Genomic DNA, 26,722 nt, shown 5'->3' on the forward strand with positions numbered 1-26,722 from the left:
AATTTTGCTTTCGGAGTCTCAGCTATAACAATTTTGTCTCAACCATTTTGTGCTTCATTATCGTTATCATTCGTTATTTCTTTATTTTTACATTTTCTGAGTTTAAGTGGGGTTGTAACATTTGTCTTAAAACAAGATGCGACCTGAAGATGTGGCTCGAGCTGTAGCCATTTACGATGATGGACGCAGTGTACGTTACATTGCAAATGTTATGAATATGGCTAGAAGCACAATCCATGATGCCATAAAACAGTATAGAGAGACCCTAGAATATACCAGAAGACCAGGTTCGGGTCGTCCAAGAGCTACAAATCCAAATGAAGACAGGTATATGGTGTTGAGAGTTCTTAGGGAGCGCAACTTGCCAGCTACTAGTGTAGCACAGCTATTTTTTAACATGCATGGACGCCCAATTTCGGCCAAAACAGTTAGAAGGAGGTTGAAAGCAAGTGGACTGATATCAAGTAGACCTGCAACTGGTCCCAGACTCCTCAGGATGCATCGAGTTGAAAGACTGCGTTTTGCAAATGATCACAGGGATTGGAGAAATGGACAGTGGAGCTGTGTTCTGTTCACCGATGAGTCCCGTTTCAATCTGTGCTCACCTTATGGACGTGAAAGAGTATGGAGAAGGAGGGGAGAACGATTTTCACAGTGTTGCATTTCCGAAAATGTGCCGTATGGAGGTGGTGGAGTGATGGTTTTGGCAGGAGTGTGTACGGATGCTCGTACAGAGTTGGTTTTTGTTGAAAATGGAAGACTAACAGCTGATAGGTATATAAATGAATGTTTGGCTGATCATGTTGTGCCATTTGACCAATTTGTAGGCGATAATTTTGTTTTAATGCATGATAATGCACGGCCGCATATTGCCCATGCGGTCGGAGATTATCTTCAAGAAGTGGGAATCCATGTTCTTCCATGGCCAGCAAGGAGTCCAGACATGAACCCAATTGAACATTTGTGGGACATGCTGGGACGGCGTGTTAAGAATAGACTACCGAGACCAGAATCGTTACAAGAGTTGAGGCGAGCACTTGGCGAAGAATGGGAACTTATTCCTCAAGAAGACATTGCTAACCAAATTGAGAGCATGCCAAGACGTATGGATGCAGTTATTCAAGCCAGAGGGGGTAATACCCGTTACTAAAAAGAGTTTTTAATGTTTAAGGCACCATAAAATGAAAAAAAAAAAACAGTTAGACCAAACGATGCCATAGTTATACGCCCTTTGTAATTTTTTGTAAATTTTCTCATCAGAGATTTTTTTTTTCAAATGTTGTCGTATAAGGTGCTAAATGAAACATTATTTTGTTTAAATGGGTTTTGTTTCATTTTGAAATAATTGGCAACAAAATACAAGCAAATATAGAAGTGTCCGGTTTTTTTTTGTCCCTGAGTGTAGTTAGGGCCTATTTTAGCTTTGAAATAGGCCTAAGTCATAAAAATAATGTTTCTTAGCCTGAATTCCGGACGACACAAATTAATATGTTACACTCTTTAAAACTGGTTTCTTTTTGTTGTATAAGCTATGTAAGACACTTTCTAATAAAAAAAATATTTTATTGTACTATGTCATAAGGCCAAGAATATAAAAACACACATGCACACACACACACACGCTCTCTCTCTGTCTCATAAGCTTTGGACACTCCTATAATTAGTGTAGTTTAGTGTATCTAAAACCGCCTTTTGTATTTTTCTTGTGTACTTATGTTATAGCGTTGACCAAAGCTTACCGTTTGGAGTATCTGCAAAACATTAGGGATCACTGCTTGAAGGTCGAACATTCGGTAGGATGCTCGACCTTGACGGATGTTTTCTGACCTGTCAAATATAAACCGATTCTAAATCCTATTCTGCAGCTCTCTAATATCTATAGTTTATTTAGAATTTTCTGGTTGACTTTTTGTCAGAATTACCTCTTCAAGACAGATTTCTTTCAGGAGGATGGTACACCAACACACAATGCAGCACAAAGATGAATTGGAACCAGTGGACCAAGATGTCCAGAATGCTCTCCAGATATGACACCATTAGATACACTTCGATTTCTTACACCATAATAAAGGAAGCCAATATCCGAGCATAGAATGCATGTAGGAGATTACCTGGATTGTCTTGAGAGAGATCCTTCCTCTAGTAATGGGTGTGACCTGCCTGCCCACCCTAAAAAGTACATTTTCACATTTTCTTTTATAGAAAAATTATAAGCGAACTGGAAAGAGTAATCCTCGAAAGTGTTCTGATTGGTGTGTGATACACATTCTATTAGAGCCAGCTCTAGCAGAAGTTTTAGAAGTAATGTTGTCAATGTTTGAAAAGTTGTATCACTGTCGATGGAGAACAAAGTCACCTCGTATCACAACTATCCCCTCATCTAATCCACTCTACCCTTGTCACAATCCTCACTCCTGCCTTTTTGGTCCAGGGAAAATACTCGTCTTTGTTTACTGTAGACTGTATGGAAGGGAATGTCTATGATGAATATTGTCAGCACTACATTGCTCACTTCTCATTGGATACACTAGCAAAAGACTGTTTCACGCATCGTAGTGTTCATGGTTACAGTATAAGAAAACAAAGAATACTGGTAACGGATTTCTTTTTTGGGACACTTAAAATCAGAGGTCTGCAATACATAGCCAGAAAATATAGACAGTATGCAAAACAGGATTCTGAAGGCATGCAGACGTATTCCTTCATAAGTACTGCATATTGTTACAAGAGCACACACATAGAAGAATTTTGAAATGTGTCTTGCAGAATAGGGGAAGCAATTTCAATGACTGTATTGAAATTCCTTTTTCAAAGATTTGTTCATGAAATAGCTAAAAATGTACACATTACCTTTAAATTGTTTTTGTATTGTTAATGACTGATTACAAAACTACGGTACAGTACTGTACTTCATACTTATATCATACAAATCAGGATGAAGAGTGCAACAAATTTGTGGAATTAAATATAGGATTTTCCCGTTCAAAAAGCATAACTTTATATTACTACGAATTTCTTTAATAGCCTGTGTAATTGCTAATAACTGCAAATGGTAGGCTTTGGTCAACCCTATAACTTAAATAGAAAATTATTTTTTGATATCTACACTAAATATGCTAGTTATGGGAATGTTCTAAAAGTATGGGACACACTGTATTGAAATTCAGTGTATAAAAAAATTAACGTCTATGACAAATTTCGATTTCCAGTTATAAATCTTAAAAGGGCCGGTATATTGCGTTTTTATTAATCTATTCCATTTTTCAATTGGAGTATTAATACAGTAACTATAGCTTTTCTGAAATGCTTCCATGATGTTATAATGTATTAATTCTTTTCTACTTTCATGAATCTCGTAATGTCATCTTTCTCGACTCTTATTTAATGAAATCGATTACAGAATGGATGTACAGTAGGTGCTAGGAAATTGGAACAAAGGAGAAACATGCCTAGGTTTATAACTACTAATACAATCCTTTCAAAACATTTTACTAAATACGGCATAGAAAATACATAAATCGTAAATCAAAATGGATGTCACAATTCTCGTAATGGTAACAAATTGTTTTGAAACACTCATATATACGTCCTGTAGCATTATTTATTATTAATTACATTTCAATTACAAACCATTAATTTTGAACATTAAAATGCAAGTTAATTATTTTAATGTTGTTTCAACTATACCAACATTTATAAATTTAATAAAGTAACAATCATATTAACATTTATTAGTTTATACTAAATGAATCGTAATGCGAACATCAAACGTAAAGTTTCAAATTACAAACGAATCTGACGATAGTTGTTTTTAAGTTTTATGATCCCACTGTCTATTTCTGTCTGAGAAATTAAATAATTTGATTTCAGAGAAATGGTCCATATGAAGAGAAATAACAAATGTTAAAAAAATTAAATCGTTATTTTAAAGTCTTTAGTTACTTAATTTTAATTATTTATTAGTGACCAATAATTTACATAACCCATAACTATAATGCACTGCTTTATACAAGAATGTAAGATATAATCATGAGCAATAATCTTATACATAGCATAACAAATAAAAGGTTACTCAAAATGTGTTTACATGATAACACTCAAGATCTGTCTTTTTCATGTTTATAAGGAAAGGATAAAAGGCACAACTTGCACATCAACATTACTATATTTCCCAAAGTTTCTTTCTGCAATTCCCTTTTGTTTCTATTGTTACTTCATTACCACAAAAGGACAGCCTTCTACCATCAATAACAAAGATATAAGAAAGTCAAATAAAATCAACCTAAATTGAATCTTTAGGGCTAGAGCACAGGTAAGATTTAATTTTTAATTGTTGGTGGACTGTCCTGTCATCATCATGATGTGAAGCATGTAGCTTATAAACGACATGACAGTTCAGTCCCTGAGCATGCATACACGTACGACTAAACCACTGTTCTCGTGTTGTTGTCCTGTCATAACAGTGTGTGCATCTCCATATGTTATAAAGGACCTTGTGCCAATGATTAAACAGTCGTAAACAGTCGTATGAGACTAAACAGTCTTATGACTTCTGTCTTACGTGTGCAGTAGCCCTAATTCTCAAAGATGCAGTCATTAGATTCCTTCATTTGTAATTAATGAATTTCAGTTGTTATTATCAGTTTATTATTAATTTTCAGCAACTATGGCATCAATCTTCCAATTATAACACATCAACATTAAACTACAATATTTACTCAATTCTAATAGAAAATTTACAGCATGTAGCCTACTTGCTAGACCGTCTCTCCTTTTTCAAGAAAATTGACAATATGTTCCTGGAGTTCGTTAACATTGTCAACAGGACTGGAATACACAATACATTTCAAATATCCTCAAACAAAAAATCTAGAGGATTGAAGTTAGGGAACCGGGAGGTCATGGTATCGGTACCTAAGCCAAGGTCGATTGATCTATTGTGAAAGCTTGTGTTTAAGACTTCTCGAACATTTAAATGAAAGTGACCTGGTGCTCCATCATGCATGTACCACAACAGCTGCCTTTCCCAAAGAGGTACATCATCCAGACTGCATAGCTTATTTTGGAAAAATGGAGGCACGCACGACCATTAAGTATGTCAGGTAATAAATAAGGTTGCAAATGTACAGCTGGTGGCCATAGTGATGACATCATATCTCTAAAACAGTTGATTTCTGGACCTATGTTTATTAGAATTTTTTGCCTTTTTTGTTGACCTCTAATCACCCTTGTACTTTGTACCCATACTTTTCAAATACTCTGTATATTTAATAAATACAAGTTAAGAAGATTAACTCTTAATATATAAAAGAAGAATAAAAAAATTGAACTGTTCTTTCTTCAGTGACCACTTCGTTGGCAAGCTCTTTTAAACATACACACAGAAAAGAACATTCTATTTTCTTATTTTTTTAATGTTTTCTACATAAGTTAAACATAAGGTAAGTCATTGTAAGTGAAGTCATACTATATATTTAATTAAATGACAATACTGACTGAAATTAGTAAATAAGTTAATTAATAATACAAATCTGTTCAAACATGTGGTGAAAAATAAAAATATATTTTACACGTTTATGATTTGTTAACGCACTGATGAAAACAATATTATTGTAGTTTGTTGTTGAAGACAGGTTTGAACCTCTTAAATAACACCAATAAGGCATCACTCATGAGACAACTAGGCCAAGAGATAATGGGGTAGGGTGACCAGTTCCTTTTCCCGTCCAATGCATAATACATCACCGATTAGCTACATATTCCACTAATCAGTATTGTGGTTTATGCAAAGGTATAGTGAAGAATGCATCCCTTTTGAATATTTAGTTTAGTTCCCAAGAGAATAAAATGAAATTTATTTCTACCATGTGAAAATATTTCTTTTGCTAATATGTCATCAATCAGTACATACACTCTAACAGTAGGAATTTGTTCGTAATTATTAGGATAAGGGGAAACAACTTACTAGCGTGATTCTTCTAAAAATTGTTTCTAGACATAGAAATTAAGCTTCGTGTATGTGATGGGTTTTATTGGGAATACTTGTGTCTGTTTAGTACTAATGATCATTTAATAAGTACTATAACTAATTCTTTGTTTTAAATGTTAAATATTACTTACTATACGCTTTCTTTTGTGAAGTCACTACCAGTACTTCAAAATGGTGATGATGTGACTGTGGTGGTGATGTGATCGTTATGAAGAGAAGAATGAATTGGTGGTGGTGGTGGTAGTGGTGGTGGTGGTGGTGGTGAGAATGAAAATGAGGATGATTCTGATGGATAATTATTATGATTATGAGTTAAATAATTATTTATGGGTTATCCCTGACAAAAACATCTCGCTAAGTTCTCACTGGTTGACACTGTATTGGTATATAATATTAAAAAGCCACAGGAAATAACTTTCGTAAAATATGAAGGACATTGGATACCGGTAATTTGTACAATGTCACACAATTTTCTCTGCTGTTTATATATCGTAATAATATTTTGTAGAAGATAAAAGCAAACTTTTTTTTTTTCAGAATTTCATTCAGGGCACATTATTTTCAAATATATTTTTCAATCTCATCTCTTGAAACGATTGCTTTCGTTACATAAGACTCACTGATCGTAATACATATGCTCTCACATATTTAGGCCTTTGGTTAAATATAAACGGTAAAATTCAAAGTTATCAAATTGAAAATCTACTCATATGTCTGAAAATTCCATGTACACTTATTAACACACATTAGTAAAATATTATAACACTAGATTTCATGGTGTGTAAGTATAAACTACCTTAAAGTACAGTAGATATCAGGCACCGAAAGAAAATGGAGTCATGCAAGTTGTCACATTATTTGACAAAGGAAATAAACATTTACCATTTATATAAAAAGTACAGTGTACCAAAGTAATAACTGTAGTTCAATAGTTGCGCTTTTTGAGCAATGATTACTCCTTTATCGCAATGAGGTTATTTTTTCATGCAGAGTCAAATTTAGTAGGGCACAACAAGCAGAAACCACAACCACAAAAACTTAATACACAAAATAAATTAGCACTAAGACCAGACCAAAACTGCAAAATCCTCATCACTAGAAGAACCAACTACTGGCATCTGAAAATAAAGAAGGTATGATGTTAAGACTAAAGAGTTTATGTAACCTATGTGTATGTGTATGCATTTTTAAGCAACCATGTAAAGCATCATAGTGATGATTATTTGTACAATACTGAAATAAGTACTACATCACAGCATAATGTCAATGCACTGGCGACTCGTGACCAATTGTATTGGAGGTTCAAATAATTCGGAAAAATTAATGATTTTTGCATTATTAAAGTTATCTTAAATACACTGCACAACTGAAGTTTTGGAATGCGGAATGTGTAGGCCCTAGGTAGGGGTGTGATTTTTTTTTTTTTTGCAATTAACGACATATGCGAAATGTTTGAAAACTTAATTTTATTCGCAAAAAAAAAAAACACATCTCACGAAGGTAATCTAGAAAATAAGTGGCATTTAACCGCGAAATGCAATGATTTCAACGAAATAGCCTTATAGTCACGAAATGAGTAGGTACTTGAAAACATTTTTTTTCACGAAATACCTACTTGCAAAAACAGACAATCCTTTTAAATAAAATAAAAAATTGAATTTGGCTGTCTTCTGAAGCTCTGAGTCGGCTAAAAACAACGATCCTACAGTGTCTTTGCTGAGACTGAAGAGGTTGGATACTAGTTCTAATTTACAAGTTCTTTGAATCAGCCGAGGAGAATCCAATTCAGTGATAAAGGATGTACTCCACAGAGTAATAAGAAATCACTGCGAGGATCACAACAGTTTTGCTTCAAAAGTCTTCGAATGCCATGGTTTTCTGTCTGAAACATTGCTAGTAAAAGAGAATTTTCGACATAATATAAAGCTATTTTATCTGATCGACAAGTCTGTTTGTCATGTTCAAATGTTGAAACTAATCTCAGTCTTTATATTCAAGAGCAGGCTAGTCAAGTGCTCTAAAGTGGTGTCAAATTTGCTGCGTAGGATCAGATTCAACTTGCTCCGGTTTGTGGATTGATCAAAATACTAATCAATACTTTTCTTTAAATAAGCCTACTTTTCAAGAAAAACATTTATTCATGTAATTTAATATTCATAATATTGAAAGCATCAAGAAATTTTCTGCAATTAAAATTAATAACTGAATTTATACAGTACATGTTGTACATAATATTTTGTGTGCCATATCCTAACTCATATTTTCACGAAATATTAATCCAAACCGAACCATATTTCCACGAAATATTCACCACAATCATGATAAAATAAGTACCGAAATAACATAATCACAACAAAATAACATCCTCAGTTATAGGGGTGAGGAAAGAAAGAGAGGAACTCGGTAGAAAGAGGAGGGGGGTGCGATAGCCATCCAGAGGTCCAGTAGGAATTTTCATTTCTGCCTTTGCCATCGCTACAAGTTGTAGTGACTTCACTGTGTATAACACCCCTCACTCCTTCACTAAAACCAGTCATCAGTGTGTTCAATTCTACTTTTAATGATTCCTACTTGGCAAGTAACTTGCACATCAATATGAGCAGAACTCAACCAAATTTTGGTATGCATATTAACATTAAAACATATATTCTCGGTTTTTACGAGTGGAAGAGAATAAGATTTTTTAAAAAGAAAATTATAGCGGGTTCAATAAACCACTGAACCATAGCATGAGCCGCATCTGTGTCAATGAGTAAATGATTATATTGCTGTCAAAAATAGAAACTATAAAAAGCATAATGTTAAAAAAAAAACCTGCCTCATGATTTACAAACAAGGTAGGATCAATGCCGGATTTAGGCCTGTTGCACACTTGAAGAGATTTCGCTAGCAAGAAATGTTTTGCGAGAAAATTCAAAGACTGATAATATGGACATCCACACACTGGAAGAGATTCTCGTTCGAGGCGATAACCTCGAGCGAGTTTCTTGCTGAAATCGGTAGCTCAGCGAATTTTCTTGACACATTTATCAAAGATATTTGACATTTATACTCTTTATGAGGATTGGATGTAGAAAAAGATATCACAGGTGGCGATGAATTGTATTGTTTTATTGAAAACTAGCCATACCCCTGCGCTCGGCTGCACCTGTTAGAAATAAATATAAAGTAATTACATAATTAAAATAGGGAGTTTGATCCAGGGAACATTCATGTTTGATAGAAGGATAAATCGTTTAATATGTTACTTAATTTAAATTATATTTAAATAATTAAAATGCAATCATTTTGGTCCAGAGAGCACTCATTTGGTGCAATGACAATTCCTTTAACATGTTTCTTATTTGTTATTACATGCAACCATAGTTTAATTAAGATTGACATATCATTTAGTTTTAATGTGTAAACTTTATATTACTTGCTATATGTTTCCATTGAATTATGGTAATAACTTAATTTTAATTATTGTTTTCTACGTTTTCAGTAAATGGCGCTTGGCCCACTATGGTTCTGAACCCTTCAAATAACTTAAATAGTGATACAGCATTGAAGCGGTCAGTGGAATAAGGGCCGAAGTCCAAGTTTTTCCGAAAATGGTTTTTTGAGTGCAATTTACTCTTAAAGGCAAGGCGCACATTATGCACTATTAAAATGACCGATATCCATGCCTGTTATTATATTACAGCGGCTTAAAAATTTCAATCCATGGAACAAGGCCCGATGTCCGGCACTTCGGACATTATTGTATTGGCTGAGCTACGAGTATGATTTGGAGAGTGTCTCATAGAGGTGCTGCAGGTGGAAAAGTGGATATCCCAAGTGAATGGATTGAACTTGTTAAACGTCACTTACAAGTTGTTGAAATGACACACACTGTTTTCAAAGACTTTGATGGGTATTTCACACAGTTCTTCAAGAAAAACGCATCTCAAAATGATGAAGTGTTTCAGGTATCAAAATATAAGATTTTCCCATACCATTATTTGCACAAACACCAGGTAGAGGTCGCAAAGTAATGAGCGGAATGGTCATGAGCAACTTCCGTCTCCTTAAGAATAACATGACTCCCAACCTCAATGTACCACAGCTGTATCATGGGCAGTTACCTGTTAAAAGTGCAAAGGTCCGTGATGTATCTATTCACTCATTCATTCGTAGTGTTCTGCCCAAGGGCAGGTCTTTCACTGCAAACCCAGCATTCTCCAGTCTTTCCTATCTTCTGCCTTCCTCTTTGTCTCTTCATATGACCCATATATCTTAATGTCGTCTCTGCCCCAAACTCTTCTCCCGTTTACCATTCCTTCCAGAGCATCTTTCAGAACCAGCCAATTACTTTTCTCTTTCTGATCAGTTTCAGCATCATTCTTTCTTCACTCATTCTTTCCAACACAGCTTCGTTTCTTATTCTCTCTATCCATTTCACAAGCTCCATCCTTTTCCATATCCAAATACTTCTAGTCGCTTCTCTTGACTTCGTCGTAATGTCCATGTTTCTGCCCCATACACTCCACACAAAGCACTTCAATAGTTTCTTCCTTAGTTCTTTCTCCAGAGGTTCGCAGAAGATGCTCCTTTTTCCATAAAAAGCTTTCTTTGCCATTGCTAATCTCCTTTTCACTTTTTGGCAGCAGCTCATGTTACTGCTTATAGTACATACCAAGTATCTGAAGTGGACACTTGCTCTACTGCCTCATTTAGAATTTGCAAGTTTACCTTCTTTACTTTTCTTCATATGACCATGGTCTTCGTCTTGTCAGCATTTATCTTCATCCCATACTGCTCACAGCTGTCATTTAGCTCCAGCAGCATATCCCTTAGTATCATCTTCTCTTCTGCTAACAACACCATATCATCAGCAAATCTTATACACTTTATTCTTTTTCCTCCTTCTATCACTCCTCCCATTTATGTATCTAAATTCCTGAAATATCTATGAGAGAATGCACAGCAGTACTTGCAGAGTATTAAGGGTGAGGAAGTTAGCAGAACTCAGAATGTTGGCAGTGACTAAGGACAGAAGGCAGTTTCTCATTACACTGAAATAGTTTCTTTATTGTAAGTATTATTATTAATCATATTGGTGTCATATCCTTTTTTTTTCTAGACAATTAGCTCAAGTGATGTGTATATTCTGAAAATACAACTCATTCAATAAATAAAATTCACTATTTCAGATTATTGTGCTTGTCTTTTACACTTGCGTAGTAAAACAATGTAATAAGGACCGAAGTCCACCACTTATCATCCTATTTATTACCCATACTATTAAATTCATACGTGAGTGTTCATTATCAGTCAGAGTGGTGCACTATGACCTACAGCTGTGCAAATTTTTGTTAGTGTTGGTCTAATAATTTAGGAGATGTGATGTTTTTTTCGTCTCCTGAAAAATTTACTTCTCTGGACTTCGCTCCTTATTCTACTGACCGATTCAATTATATTTATTTCTTTCGAAAATGTAAGAATTCACGATCTCCTATGTACCATTGCCATGGGATGAATAAATGTGATTTTCCTTCCTACTCAAAAATTTCATATTTTGCACATAAGAGTTACCGCAGGAACAACAACGCTTTAATCTGAGGCGGCGGTGAAAATGTATTGTATTGTTATTTTAAAAATCTTGTATATCCTTAAATATCAGTCCTATCAAAATTTTGCATAGAATAAAACTTATCGGAAATCATTTTTAAAGAAACTTTTGTTATGTAACATTTTTCACAAAAAGCAATAATAAGCGAGATATTTCGATTTATTTAATTCAGGCTCCTTTAAATAAAGTATTTTGAATGTCATACTGTATAGCCTAAAATCTAAGTTACAACGAACTTAATTTATATTCCAGTTTCCATCGAAATCCGTTCAGCCATTATCGAGTGAAAAGGTAACAAACATTCAGACAGACAGACAGACAGACATACAAACAAAAATGTCAAAAAAGCGATTTTCGGTCTCATGATGAATAATTATACATGTTAACACCAATTGTTTTTGGAAAAGCGAAAATTACCAGAAAAATTTTGGCTACAGATTTATTATTAGTATATATTATATTATATTATATTATATTATATTATATTATATTATATTATATTATATAAAAAGTGTGTTGATAACGGATGTACTCTGATAAGTAAGTTTTTAATTTGTTGTGGGGGCTCTTGAATCTCAGGAGGAACAAATTTTTCAACAGCGCAACATAATCTGCTTGGCTCATTACGCAATTTTTTTTTTGCACTGCATTTATTGCATATATATTTTATGTATTTTAACACGATTCAATTGAGCATAGTTAAATTGTGAATTATAAAATAATGGATTGCTAAGCTAACGTACTATTACTGCATACTAAATCAATATACTCTCGTTCGTTAATTCTCTGAGATGAAAATGAATGTGTACATAAACATTATTTTAAGAAATACATGAAACAAATGTACAGAATAGCCTATAAAGTTTTCTGTGCATAAGAAGCTATTTTAATCTTACCTGCTCTCGATTCACTCAGACGTTACTGTAATAACATTATAGCATTATGTCCATCTAGAGAAACTACACTTTCCAATGGTGAAATAATAATTAATTATACAAATCGGTTAATTTAGCTTCCGATATTATTTCATACAAACACAGAAACATTCTCTGTAGGTTATGTTTCATAGCTTTCGATTGTTGTTGTCCAAGGCCCCTTATAGACTAAGTCATTTGTTTTCATTTCATTACGCCGCCTTAGATGGGATTGTATTTTAATTTTAAAACTCATTTATCTAATTAAATATCAGTTCTATCAAACATTTTCAAAGAATAAAACTTATCGGAAATCATTTTTAAAGAAACTTTTGTTATGTAACATATTTCACAAAAATCAATAATAAGCGAGATATTTCGATTTATTTAATTCAGGCCCCCTTATAACCCCCCTTTTAAATAATGTATTTTGAATGTCATATAGCCTAAAATTTAAGTTACAACGAACTTAATTTATATTCCAATTTTCATCGAAATCCGTTCAGCCATTATTGCGTGAAACGGTAACAAACATCCAGACAGACAGACATACATACAAACAAAAATTTCAAAAAAGCGATTCTCGGTTTCAGGATGGTTAATTATACATGTTAACACCAATTATTTTTGGAAAATCGAAAATTACCAGAAAAATTTTGGCTACAGATTTATTATTAGTATAGATGAGGAAAGATGGCTGATAATTGCCATCGAACTTGTATGATGTCACCCATAGGCCTATTTATAAGATACGCGGGATTAAAACTATAAAAACACGTAACTTAAAGAAGAAATCTGGAGACAAATATCAGATGATCTGAAAATAAATAGGGTATATTTTATTTTTATGAGAGTTAATAGTAGGCTACTAATTATAATACCGGTACTTGAAATAATGTATCTATATGTCTTAACAGATTACATAATTTTAATCAGAACATAGCAAAGAATCCTCTATCATATCATGAATGGCAAAAAACTGAGGTCTATTCAACCTGAAACGTATCATCCAAATCGAAATTAGTGACAGAAACTCAGCCTTATCTTCGTGAGATACAATGTGATTTCCAAATATTTCTGGCTTTAATTTTAGGCCTAGGGGAAACCCGGGCAAAGCGGATAAGCTAAGACTAAACAATGCCACAGGCTACATTTTGGTGCTCCCGAACTAAAAACGTCATGACAATGGTTGTGACACATGTTGTCCACATATCTAAAAAAAAACAGCAATTCGTTTCCTGTACCTACGGACAGTGATATGATTTGAGAAAAAAAATACAGTTAATTATTCGCTTTGCCCGGGTACCCGGGCAAAGAGAAAAATTAGCCTGGGCAAAGTGAATATCCCTATACCATTTTCACATTTCTATTTAATTTTTGTTCACTGATAATAAAATTAAATCAACACATAAGCACGATGTTAATGAGTCATATTAGACGATAAGAAATGTTATTACAGCCCTTTACAGCACGTTAGATTAGTAAAAAATACAAATTTGAACAAGTCGATGTTTCACTGGCACTGAAGACTGGATTTCTTCTGTTTTTGCTCCTGCCCATAAGTTACATCTCTTTCAACGTTTTTAATTGGTATAGATATAAGAATTTCAGAGCGCTGACATTTTTTTCGTTTAGCTCGTATCATTCAATTATCCACTTTCGGCACTGGTCTAAATCAAAAGAAGTGACTTGGGTTCTCCTGCTGACGATGTTGAGGGTTTTGGTGTAACTGAAACTGAAAATCTGAGTGTAACTGATTGAATATTTCGTCAATCTTTGAAGATGCCGACATCACAGAGGTGGTTGATTCTGGGTGAGCATCAACTGTTTCTTCAGCTGCTGAAGAATCTGGCACCGCAGAATTTGTTAAATCTCAGCCAACTGTCGTTTCGCTGATTTCTTTCTCAAGTGGACGATCTATAAGTTGATCTGGAGCAAAATATTCCTCAACAAACACATCATGGGTGTATGGCCAGATAGCAGAACCACTGATTGAAACATTTCATTTCTTCAAGTGCTTTCTTCATGGCTTCTTCAGACCATTTGGCTTGTTCCGTCTTCCATTTGAAAAATTAAACCATCTAAAAACACATTACGACCTTTTCAAGTAAAAATTAAGATCAGTGTTGCTGATTTATAATTTAATTATTGTGACTTAATGCCTCCACTATGTAAAATTATCTAACACGCTTTATTACAATAGACAAATACATATAAAAATACAGCTAACACTTATGTAGTCAAATAAAGGTGGCAGGGCAAAGCGGATAAGTTATCCACTTTGTCCTATTCACTTTGCCCGCAGACGCCATTTCGCTTTTCATTTAAGGTTATACAAACATAAACGTCAATAATCTTCTTCGTAAGTACAGCACTTTAGAAGTAATCGTATCGCCTATATATTAATATCACATACCAAAAAGTTTCTGCAGCGTTGTATGTTGTACTTATGTTTATCTTACCTTGAAACATTTTAAGAAAACAGTCAATTTTCTTCAAACGCACACTGACTCCTTCTCTCACTAGCTAGAATGACGAAAAGTTACTTCCAGCAGCAAAATCTGGTTGGGATTCTTCCCCAACATAGCAGAAAGCACTACCTGTTGGCGTTTGGAAGAAATAGGCATTATTCTCTTTACCCGGGTTATTCGTTTTGCCCGGGTCTCCCCTACTTTTTCTTTTCATTAACAAAATATGTTGTTACAACTCCATTTCCTCATCCTAAAGATTCAGATTCAACATAGTAGCGTTCGGACATAATTTGTAAAGTACGACAATATACTTATAGGTTATACATTTAAATACGACAATATACGTAAATACATAACCTGTAATATTTCCCCAATGAGTGATTACTAGGGACCGGATTATTATGTAATATCAAGGTGTGAAATATGTACATATTTATGTAAGAAAAACAAGCTGAATATGTACCAAAATATATAAAATCATGAAAATATTTAATATCTGCGCTGGTTTGTATTGTATTTGTAATCTGGTACAGTTTTCAATTTTCTGTTCTTCATGACGATTTCTACTGTTTCTGGTACTCCTCCGCCATTTCTGAGTATCATCATTTGTTTTGGCCACATTTTTATCAAATTTGTTTTTATTGCATCATTTTACCATGATGTTTATTGTTTCTTGTAACTTTGTAAGGTCTTTAGACCCTACTACTATGTCGTCCGCTTAAGCGTATGGAATTATTCCCTTCTTGATTTTTACAATACAAAGTAGCTGTATGAGTAAGGTTGCCTTTTGTTCACTCATATTTACAGTGGGCGGTAAGGGGTGAGTGCCTCTTTTACTTCCTGGAACTAAGATGTTCTGTTTCGCCCCGAAATATATCCTTTCTCGGGTAGGTAAAAAGGCTTTTTAAATCTGTGTATTTCAAATTGCAAACTTCCCCAGCAGAAGTTTTCTTTTTCCTTTTAAAGAAGTAAAAATGAATAAAAACCCCTAAATATGTAGATTTCTGTAATACCAAGCCATAATATGTAATGTGGGGTAAATATGTAAAAATATGTCATATCAAATTTTAATATATTAATGGTAATAATTACAAGATTCGCAAAGATTTGTTATTTATATACAGTTAGATTAAAAGGAATATAATATGTAATTACATAAAAATCCGGTCCCTAGCGATTACTATATAATCAGAAAAATTCTCTCTGCATGAAGGCAGTGCATAGACGAACATAGCGTGGTTCTCTGGTGATGTGATCTGTGATAGTGAGAACTCGCTAAGCGTGTGGAGGAAGGCTCTTCACCTCTTCCTCACAACACATTTCTCGCTAGCGAGATCTCTTCAAGTGTGTAACGGGCCTTAAACCTAGGCAACGCGGCAATTTCCAGTGGGGGGGGGGGGCATTTTCTCTCTCTCTGTCTTTCTTCCTTTTTTATTTCCCTTTTTTTTATTTCATTTTCATTTTACACTGAAATTTGTTTTTGAAACACTTGTTGGTAAATTTTTTCTGAAATTTGTTCTTGAACATCTTGTGGAAGTCGCATTGTCGCGATCGCGGCGAAAGTAAAAGGAAAGTGTGCAGCTGCATAATTATATTGTAATACCAGTATGAAACTGCTTAAATTTAACTGCTTGTTTAAACAATTTAAACATTGTTGAAAATCATTTTGAATGTGTTTCTTATTTATCGCTATGAATAGTATCCACAACTCTCAATTACATTTCCAATATACTGGGTAGTGCAGATAAAAGTAGCCCACCTCCCGTTTGAATGCTAATGCGATATTTTGACTGTTTGAAATTCCATTATCTTCTACCATATCGTATCATAATGAAATGAGTAAACAGCTACAACAATGGACAATTTTATACAATAATAATCGATTGTTGGCATTCTGTCAGTATTTCATCAGTCATCAGTCGAATTACACGTGTCTGTTCGCATTCTGCAAAATGACTTAGGCCTACTCGATACAAGAAAGAGTGGAAATTGTAGAAGCGTATGTGAGATAGGTTCAATTAAGGAAACCCGCAAAATTTTCAGAACAAGTTTCCGAATTAGACGTGCACAGCTGTGTTTGATAGGGAGCCATTTTCAACATCTTCTATGAAAGGTGAGTCCTTTTCAGCATTTCGCTTCTGTATTTACTCTATACTTACACGGGCTACTTTTGTCTGCGCCACTCTGTATATCGTCAACAATACTATTTAATCACTTTCCAGCATGTACCGGTACACTATAATATAATTCGATAATGAAAGGTTTATTTCGCAAAGAGTTGGAGATTATTTTTCAATTTACTTTATACGTTCTATCGAAGTAAGAAATACTTGTAATAATTGTATCACCAACAGCCAATGCTTAAAAATAAACTAGCCTACAGCCTGGCTTTCACAAATCAATTTTGTTTCAACAATGAATAAGTCTGAATACATTTCTTGGCATCGAGTCTGATGTGCTTCGTCAGATCGATGACATAACAATACTTTCTCTGTGAAGGAAGTACGAAGGAAATCTTAATTCACAAGTAAGATGGATGTATTTTGATTCCAGTAATTTGTTTTCTGAATTGTAACATTTAATTTAAAACTAATTTAAACTAAACATGACCTGTATAATGGCTGCTTATAAATTATTTGTGGGAGGTGGGGGAGGGGAGCGATATTCTTTTCTATGCCTGCAAAATATTTAAATATAAATACCAGAAATTCTTTATTGGAATAATACTATTATTCTCGTTGGGAAAATGGAAGTATCTCGTTGAATTGTGAATAATGTGATACAGTCCATTATGAAATAATTATTTGAATTGTGCATTTATGTAATGCAGTGGCGGCTCGTGGGTTTTGAATTAAGGGGGGCTGCATACAAAAATAAACCAAGCAACTTACTTTATTTAAAGGTTAGTTCCACGCGCCTTATCTTGTAACTTGTGTTTAAATGAGACAGGCTCATGTTAGTAGATTTACTGGCATTTAAAAGAATCCTGCAGACAAAATTCCGGCACACCGGCGACGCTGATATAATCCCTGCAATTACGAGTGTCGTTAAATAAACCATAATTTAATTTTTATATGCAGATTTGAACCTTAGAAATATCTAACTGGCGATGTTGTAGTTGGTTGTATAATATATATATATATATATATATATATATATATATATATATATATATATATGATACATCAATAAATGAAAAAAATAACTGAGCCAGAAATTGAATTCAGGATATTCAAGAGTACGCACCAGGGCACTTGCCTCATTTATTCTGATGTTAGATGTTTTAGATTCCATTATGGTTTGAAAACATTCTAGCAATGGCTCCTTCTTCTCATGAACAACATTTACTGTTCTTATTTTAAATCCATCTTGTTGCCCCAGCTGATGGAATTGTCTTTGAAACACATTAATCTAATACAGACTGTGTGGAGATCGAGAGAAGAAAGCAGGGCTACTGGATAAATCAGCAAAAAATATGCGAGCCTTTGTATTTTGTTTAGCGGCTCTTTCCATTATGAGATTCAACTAATGGGCACTTAATTCCACATTTCTCCTGAATTGTTAAGGTACTGAACTGAATACACTGTAAATATTGTACAGAATTAAACATTGTTGCACTTGTTATACTCACAACATTAAAGAAAAACTGCGCGCTACTGACAAACTGTTGCAAATTTTTGCAGCGCCTGGAAACTCTGCACGGGGCAGTAGGGAGGAGGGGTAAAACTAACGCGCAAAGCATCCGAGACGAGATTGGCAGGTCCAGGGGAGGAAGTGGCTTCACCCTATAGTCCTTGTCTCTGGTTTCGCTCTGGCAGCACCAGGGGAGGAAGTGACTTCACTAACGATTGCGTGGATGTCATTGAGAGCGAATTTTTTTTTAATTCGAGCCGCTAAATAAAGACTGTATAATAAATGTATTTCACACCATAAAACGAGACAAGAGCCACAAATGTCTGGGGGTGCTGCAGCTCCGCAGCCCCTCTTCGAAAGCCGCCCCTGATGTAATGACTTTCCCTAACAACACGTCATTCGAACATTTCATCAGTTAACAAAAAGAAAAGCACCATGTTGGGCATCTTTGTCTCCTTCCAATAGACACAAATTATTAAGAGATAGGCTTATAAAACAATTATTTTATATGACTGAAAAGATCTAACAAAAATGATTAACAATGAATTACTTTTATTGATGGACACATTTTCCACAAATTTTTTTCTCTTACAGTAAAAAAGGAATTTAAATGCTATCATATTTCAACCCAAGTTGAAAAATAAAGTTATGTAGGGTTCCCAAACAGAGGCTACCCTTGTCTTCAGATTATGTTTTTGTCCCATATTTAGAATTAGTGACTAAAAAAACAAAAGTGAGAATACCAACAGCTATTTTATTATAAATATCAGTCCACATCATTGTTGGCAACATTGGAGGTAACATGTATACAATATCCTTAAAACAGTTCATATTATGAAGCAAACTGTTACCAGATTTTACACTGTTGAATCTCACTTGTTGAGATTGTAAATTGTGAAAAATTTTCTCAATTCCAAAGAAGATAGGAAAACATTTAGATTAATTAGTCTGGGTGGCTCTGTTTAAATGTGCTGATGAATAGGCCTAACATTTAAAAGAAAAAGTGATAGAGTTCATTATTTGTATGAGTACATAATGCAAGTATTGAAAGATTGTTCTACCACATGAACTCACTGTGAACTGATGAGAAATCAAGTCGCATACAGTATAAATACAATAAAATCAATGTTCAGTGAAAACTGTGTCACATTTCATGATTTAATGCATCAGAACAAACAACTGTTACAAGAAGTTAATTTTTCAGAAAAGTATTGTAGGCTGTGAGTGACTGATTTACTATAACAGTGTTAAATCCATAATAAATAAATCCGTGGTGCTACAGCCCATGAAGGGCCAAGACCGACCAGCCAACTGCTGGCCTCACATCCACATGCCGAAGCAGAGGTGGACGATCATCCAACCAGAATGGAGGTACTCTGGGTTAGCACGATGATCCCCCCATCCATTATAGCTGGTTTTCGAAACCAGAATCATAGCTCCCCAAGTGCATCACGATGCTGGGTGGGCAGCGATCACATACACTGGCCGAAATTTCATGAGAAAATTTCTTCCTCCATGAGGACTTGAACCAGCGCACATTCCGTAACACGAGTCCTAGGCAGAATGCCTTAGACCACAATGCAACATGGTGTGGGACTAGTGTTAACTCATATGTAGATGATATTATTGAGAATCAGCAATGTGGTTTTAGACATAATATTACCTTTACTTTTTAACTTTGCTCTAGAATATGCCAGTAGGAAAGTCCAGGAAAACAAAGAGGGTTTGAAATTGGATGGGTTACATCAGCTGCTTGTTTATGCGGATGAAGTGAATGTGTTAGGAGAAAATCCACAAAATATTAGCGAAAACAAGAGAATTTTACTTGAAGCAAGAAAAGAGATAGGTTTGGAAGTAAATCCCGAAAAGACAAAGTCTATGATTATGTCTCGTGATCACAACATTGTACGAAATGGAAATATAAAAATTGGCAATTTATCCTTTGATGAGATGGGAAAATTGAAATATCTTGGAGCAACAGTAACAAATATAAATGACACTCGACAGGAAATTAAATGCAGAATAAATATGAGAAATGTTTGCTATTATTCGGTTGAGAAGCTTTTGTCTTCTGGTTTGTTTTCAGAAAACTGAAATTTAGAATTTATAAAACAGTTATAATACCGGTTGTTCTGTATCATTGTGCAACTTGAACTCTTACTTTGAGAGAGGAACAGAGGTTAAAGGTATTCGAGAATAAGGTTCTTAGGAAAATATGTGGGGCTAAGAGGGATAAAGGTACAGGATAATGAAGAAGGTTACGCAACACAGAACTACAACCATTGCATTCTTCACCTAACATAATTAGGAACATCAAATCTAGAGGTTTGAGATGGGCAAGACATGTATCACTAATGGGTGAATCCAGAAATGCGTATAAAGTGTTAGTTGGGAGAACTGAGAAAGACCTTTGAGAAGGCCGAAACGTAGATGGGCGGATAATATTAAAATAGATTTGAGGGAGTTTGATATGATGGCAGGGACTGGATTAATCTTGCTCAGGATAGGGACCGACAGCTTATGTGAGAGCGGCAATGAACCTCCAGGTTCTCTAAGAGTCATTTGTAAGCATTCTCAGGTGAACCTATTTTATAAGGAGTATATTTTCAATTAATTTTCTTCACATTTAATATGATTTAATTTTATTGTTTTAATCTGATCAAAGACTACATGGATAAGTGCGATGGAAAATACAGGTTGTTTCAAAAGTGATCATAAAAAATTTAGGGATGAGAAGTAAATACAAAGAGAAGCAAAAAAGTTCCAGTAAGCATGGGTCCATTTACGAGATAATGCCATTTTGTGCAAGTTAGGCCCGCTAATTCCAATAAAATCAGTTATCAATCACGAGACAGTAAAATTCATAATTTTGGCTTCCAACACTGCAGAAATGTTATTGCACACACACACACACAAAAAAAAAAAAACTCTTTGTTTGAATAACAGTAAAGTTTGTGGACAAGTAAGGTACAGCACAGTATGAACATATAATTTAATTTTTTGGTATGACCCAATATTTTGGGTTTGCCCTGCGACACAGAATAGCTAACAATAAAATTTTAAATGAGAAATTATATAAACAGGTTTCAGACAAAAGTGATTAAGACATAAGAAAAAAAAATAGAACCAAGTATAATTTAAATTGAATGTACGCCATAAAGATGCTGACGAAATATCGCTACAGAAAATTTTATAATGGTGGTGAGGACGGCATCTTGAAGATCTCTCGTCAGCTTGCATTTTTTTTTTATAGCACATATTCAAAATGCTGACCGTGCATTTGAATGCTTCTGTCTAGACTTCTCCGCAAAGACCCAAGAACGTGCTCGAGCAATCCTGGGTCATTCTTCATTTGCGGAAGACATCTCCAATCCGATGCTGCAATTCTTCAGGTGGTGATGTCTGTTGTGTAAACTAGGCTTTTACATAACTCCACACATAAAAATCCAAAGGATTTAAATCCAGTGAACTAGGTACAGGTCTTCCTCTACCTATCCACTGTTCATCATATCGTCTGTTTAGATATCATCTCACATTTACACTTAGAAGGAAATGGGATGAGAAAAGTATGGGCATACATATGAAGCATGAATGTTGCTGCTTTACTGTATCCAGGCACTCGGTTCGCTGATGGCTCCAACCAGCAAAAAAATGGATTATCTCGTAAACTATTATTTTGCGGACCCATGATTACTGGAACTTTTTTGCTTATCTTCGTTTTTACTTCTCATCTCTAAATTTTTTACTACCTGTTTTAAAACATTCTGTATAGACCAAAGCTCAATTTTTAAAATCAGTGCTGAGTGTCCCGTATTTTTTCTGATCATTCTGAGAACCTTAAAGTTATGCAAAATATTTAACTCGAATTAGAATTATCCATTAGAATATTTACTACTTAGCTAGTTTTCATCATCATTCATCACTTCATGAAGATAAAATAGTAAAAGTACAATTTTGCAATTTCCTAATACAGCAGCCACATATGATACATTTTATTTACTTATTTACTGGTTTAATTAATTATATTTTCAGTAAGTTAGTTGATGAGAAAGTCAAGAAGGAAGAATTGCAAATTTCGAATTGGAAATGATAAACATGAACCTTAATAATAAAATCTCTTGCAATGAATTTGTCAAGATGGACATTTACAGAGAACTTCAGTAATCTTAGCAGTCAGGATTACCTATAGAGACATTTTATAGAACTCGCATAGTTGCACATCATGCCTATTGTGGAGAAATGCAGGTATAACATATTTTACAATGTGCAAAGAGAAAAAGAAGCTCAGCAAAATAAGGTAGAAAGATTATGCTAACAACTTTAATAAATTAGCTCACTTCTAATGTACGGTACTGCAAGAAGAAAGTTCTTGGCTTCTGTTCTGGGATGCAGAATAAAAACAGAAAATTCAATTTCCGAGTTTATTCAGCAGCAATGAAGTGATGAAAAGAACAGAAAAGAATTTTAAACAAATTGAATAGTACCGGTACTGGAACTGCTCTAGAATTTTATTTGTCAAGAGTGTATAAAATATAAAATACTTCAGTTATAGTTGTTTACCTATTTATTTCCCATAAGTGAAATATGATATAAGAAAGTAGATATACATCTCCACAGTTTATCTATCATTTTTGCAAACACATGCATAGACACCTACACTATACTAAAAGCCAGGTTATGAACAGACTAAACAGGAAGTAGTTGGGAGGGCGAGAGGAAAGCTTGGGTTAGAGGGGTAGCCTGTGCAGTGATGACACATTGAGTGTGGGGGGTTGGAGGGGAAAAGGAGAACGGAGCTTTTTATTGGACCTCGCGTGAAAATGTCGTCTGCTAACGAATATCTGGCAACGGAATCACAGAGACAATGTAGCCAAACTTCCCAGTTCATTTGTAGTACCACGTGCATTACGAGTCGCATTTTGTACCAGCGTCATTAGCTCGTGCTTTCTTAAAAACAGTAATTTTAATTACTAATATTGTTGCTAGTGTTATCGAGAACTATATACTGTAGTTATTTTAAACATATCGGTGACAAACGCTGACACGCTTTAAATCTCACGCCACTATGTGGCAACAGAGCTCAGAAAGAGAGCAACAGAACATTGCTTCCGGTTTAGTCGGTTCATAACCTGTCTTTTAGTATAGGCCTAAATACAGTAGAACTCCTCTTTTACACTTTTCAAGGGACTAGCAAAAAATGGTATAATTTGAGGAAAAGTGTAAATTGAGGGAAACAGTTTAGTGTTATTAGTATTTCAAAACTACAACATTATATTTATTTGATACAAACTCACACAGAGAATGAATTTACATTTTTATACTAGTTTTTTCTTGTGAAGAAGTCTGATATTTTGTTTTTTTTTTTTTATTTTTGCTTTAGTAATGACTCTGTTTTTCGAATTCATACAGATTCTCAAAAATTCTGTCATCACCATTGGCAGCAGAAAGATATTTCCGCAGTGTTCCTAAAACTCAACTGCCTCTGCACTTGTGGGACCACCACCACCACCACCATCACCACCACCACCACCACCACCACCACCATCACCACCACCACCACCACCACCACCACCACCGCCACCGCCACCGCCACCGCCACCGCCACCACCGCCGCCGCCGCTGTCGCCGCCGCCACCACCACCACCACATATTTGTATTTTGTTCCACACTGTTAGATTCGCCACATACTGCCCTATATACAACATTTTACCGTTTCTTGAAGTGATTTATTCAGCCATTAGAAGCAACAAAGTTCTCAATGCCTAGCATGTCTGCCACTTTTAAAGCTTTCTCACGCAAAACAATGCGACTAATTGGTATGTTCGATATCCTTGCCGTCTGGAATAATTTTTTCAAAATATCCATTTCATCATATTTTGAATATCTAACTTATTTCATCTTCTTCGAATTCAGTCCACAATCAGTTGCACTTCTTTCAATTGTCTCTCGAGACTTAACAATGATGTTGATCGTCGAGATCAATATCTCCAACTACTTTGCCAAAGCAACATGTGGTCCCAAAAAAGTGTCGACTTTCTGAAGTAGTATATTAATCTTCTCTTCGATTGAGAAGCTTTTCCTTTCCTTCTTCGCCATCACACTCAATACCGGTACTGTAAAAAAAAACTTATTACACTAGTAATGCGATATAAATACTCATTTAAATCACGTACAACAGCGTAAAAATACGACGACGCGTACGTATCAGTAATGCTTTATTGTATTTATAAATATGCAGGTTGGCAAACGCACATATAACAAATTCGCTAAAACTTCCATGGAATGAAATCAGTATTACCATTGGCTGTGAAAGTACAATGTTGACGACATTGAAATTTATACGATGAAAGTGTAATGGAACGGAGAAAAATTCTCTCCGGCACCAGGATTTGAACCCGGTTTTCAGTTCTACGTGCTGATGCTTTATCCACTAAGCCACACTAACTACTGTAACTTAAACTGAGAGGATTCGATCCGACACCGGGATGGGAATCCGGTGTGGCTTAATGGATAAAGCTCAGCACGTAGAGCTGAAAACCCGGGTTCAAATCCCGGTGCCAGAGAGAATTTTTCTCCGTTCCACTACTCTTTCATCATACGATGACGCAGAATATCTGCATGGCAACATCATATGTACTTCGGTACATTAAAATAATATATTGAAATTCATGATCCAAGCGCATCTGCTAGATAACAAACGTGCCATTTAGCTCCCTAGCATTTGAAACGGCATTTTGTGTCTGCTCGCAGTGGAATAAATTATTGGAAATTGAAATTATGCTAACGTAAATGCGAGGTTTATATAAATAACATTATGAACATATGAAAATTGAAGGGACCGAAAAATAATAGTGTAAATGGCAGAGAAACGTAAATAGCAGTAATGTAAAAGCAGGGTTCTACTGTACATACGGTATTTGAAACAAACAAATTGAGAACAAAACGAGCAAAGCGAACAAAAATAACTAACTAAATAAGTAAAAATAAATAAATGAATAAATAAATAAAAATAAATAAATAAATCATCTTTCTCACCCCCCTCTTCCTCTCTTTTTGTTTTGTTCGTCTATTCCAGCTTAAGAATTATTAGTATTGCCCACACCCACAGTTAGCAAAGATAATGACGATAATGAGAAAAGGTCTTCGTAACAAGTAGTATATCTTCGGAATATGTATTATATGACTTTTGTTAAGTATAAGTAGTATATTATGAAGTTTTGTCAATCGAAATTATAATCTTTGTTTATAAAGTAATATAGGCTATTATTTACTCCACAAACACAAATTATCCAGTTATAATTATACTTCTAAAATAAATTCAAGAAACACAACTTAATATCACTAGAACTTGACATTATGTGTCAGTAGACTTATATCAATAAATATAAATTAGAGACAGTAAAAGCTATAGTATTCTCTAAGTTGGAATACTTTGTTTAAGTAGCAAATAAGTCACAGGAAAGCAAACAAATAACGTACTCTTAATAAGCTTATTGCAAATAGAGATCTTGGAAGAAAGAAATTAAATTAATTTTTAAACTAGAGAAAAGAAGTGGGAAGGCCAGCAGATGTGCAGTGTTGATAACTGTGAATCAGTCGTATAACTGATTATATCACAAGTGGCTCGAAGAGTGAAAAATAAAATTACCTGCATAAGTTTTTTTACCACATCTCTTCCCAAGATGTGGTCGAACACAGCCTGAAGGAACTGATCGGTGATGATAGTAAGTTTCAACTTGTCTCGGTGCCAGATTAACACTCTAGATTCTTCCATGGCAGTGATTGACACCTGCATTGAAAAAAAAAAATGAGATATTACCTATTTACCTAAGGAAATGAAATCAGTAATGGAATGTGAAGGAGCAAAATATTTTTTACTGTAAAAGAGAACTGTATGAACTATAAATATAATTCCTTTCAATTACTAAAAACATTATATTCTCTCTTCAACAAGTCAAAATATTAAGTTAATATTCTGAAGTGAATAATGAAAGTATTTTAAAAGTAACGTAGATGTACAGTTCCTCAAGAAAAGAATGAGACAATTGAATATTCCTAAGTATCAGATGTAAGACACTGCGCATGATTGGAGACCAGAGCACTGATACATAAGATAAAAAAT

The 26,722-nt window shown here is 34.6% G+C and overlaps 1 protein-coding gene across 5 annotated transcripts in view; it reads right to left on the minus strand.

The window, feature by feature from the left end:
• LOC138705106 (blood vessel epicardial substance-like) overlaps positions 1-26,722 on the minus strand; it is a 902,265-nt gene that overhangs the window by 49,734 nt on the left and 825,809 nt on the right. For 4 of the 5 annotated variants that reach the window (XM_069833734.1, XM_069833733.1, XM_069833732.1 and 1 more), the window contains exon 5: positions 26,249-26,389. In XM_069833734.1, coding sequence (XP_069689835.1) covers positions 26,249-26,389 — 141 coding nt within the window. Of the gene's footprint in view, positions 1-3,224; positions 7,108-26,248; positions 26,390-26,722 lie in introns of those variants that run through there. The other variant, XM_069833736.1, reaches the window with a different exon arrangement.

This window comes from Periplaneta americana, chromosome 8 (assembly GCF_040183065.1).
Source record: "Periplaneta americana isolate PAMFEO1 chromosome 8, P.americana_PAMFEO1_priV1, whole genome shotgun sequence".
Classification (NCBI taxonomy): Eukaryota; Metazoa; Arthropoda; class Insecta; order Blattodea; family Blattidae; genus Periplaneta; species Periplaneta americana.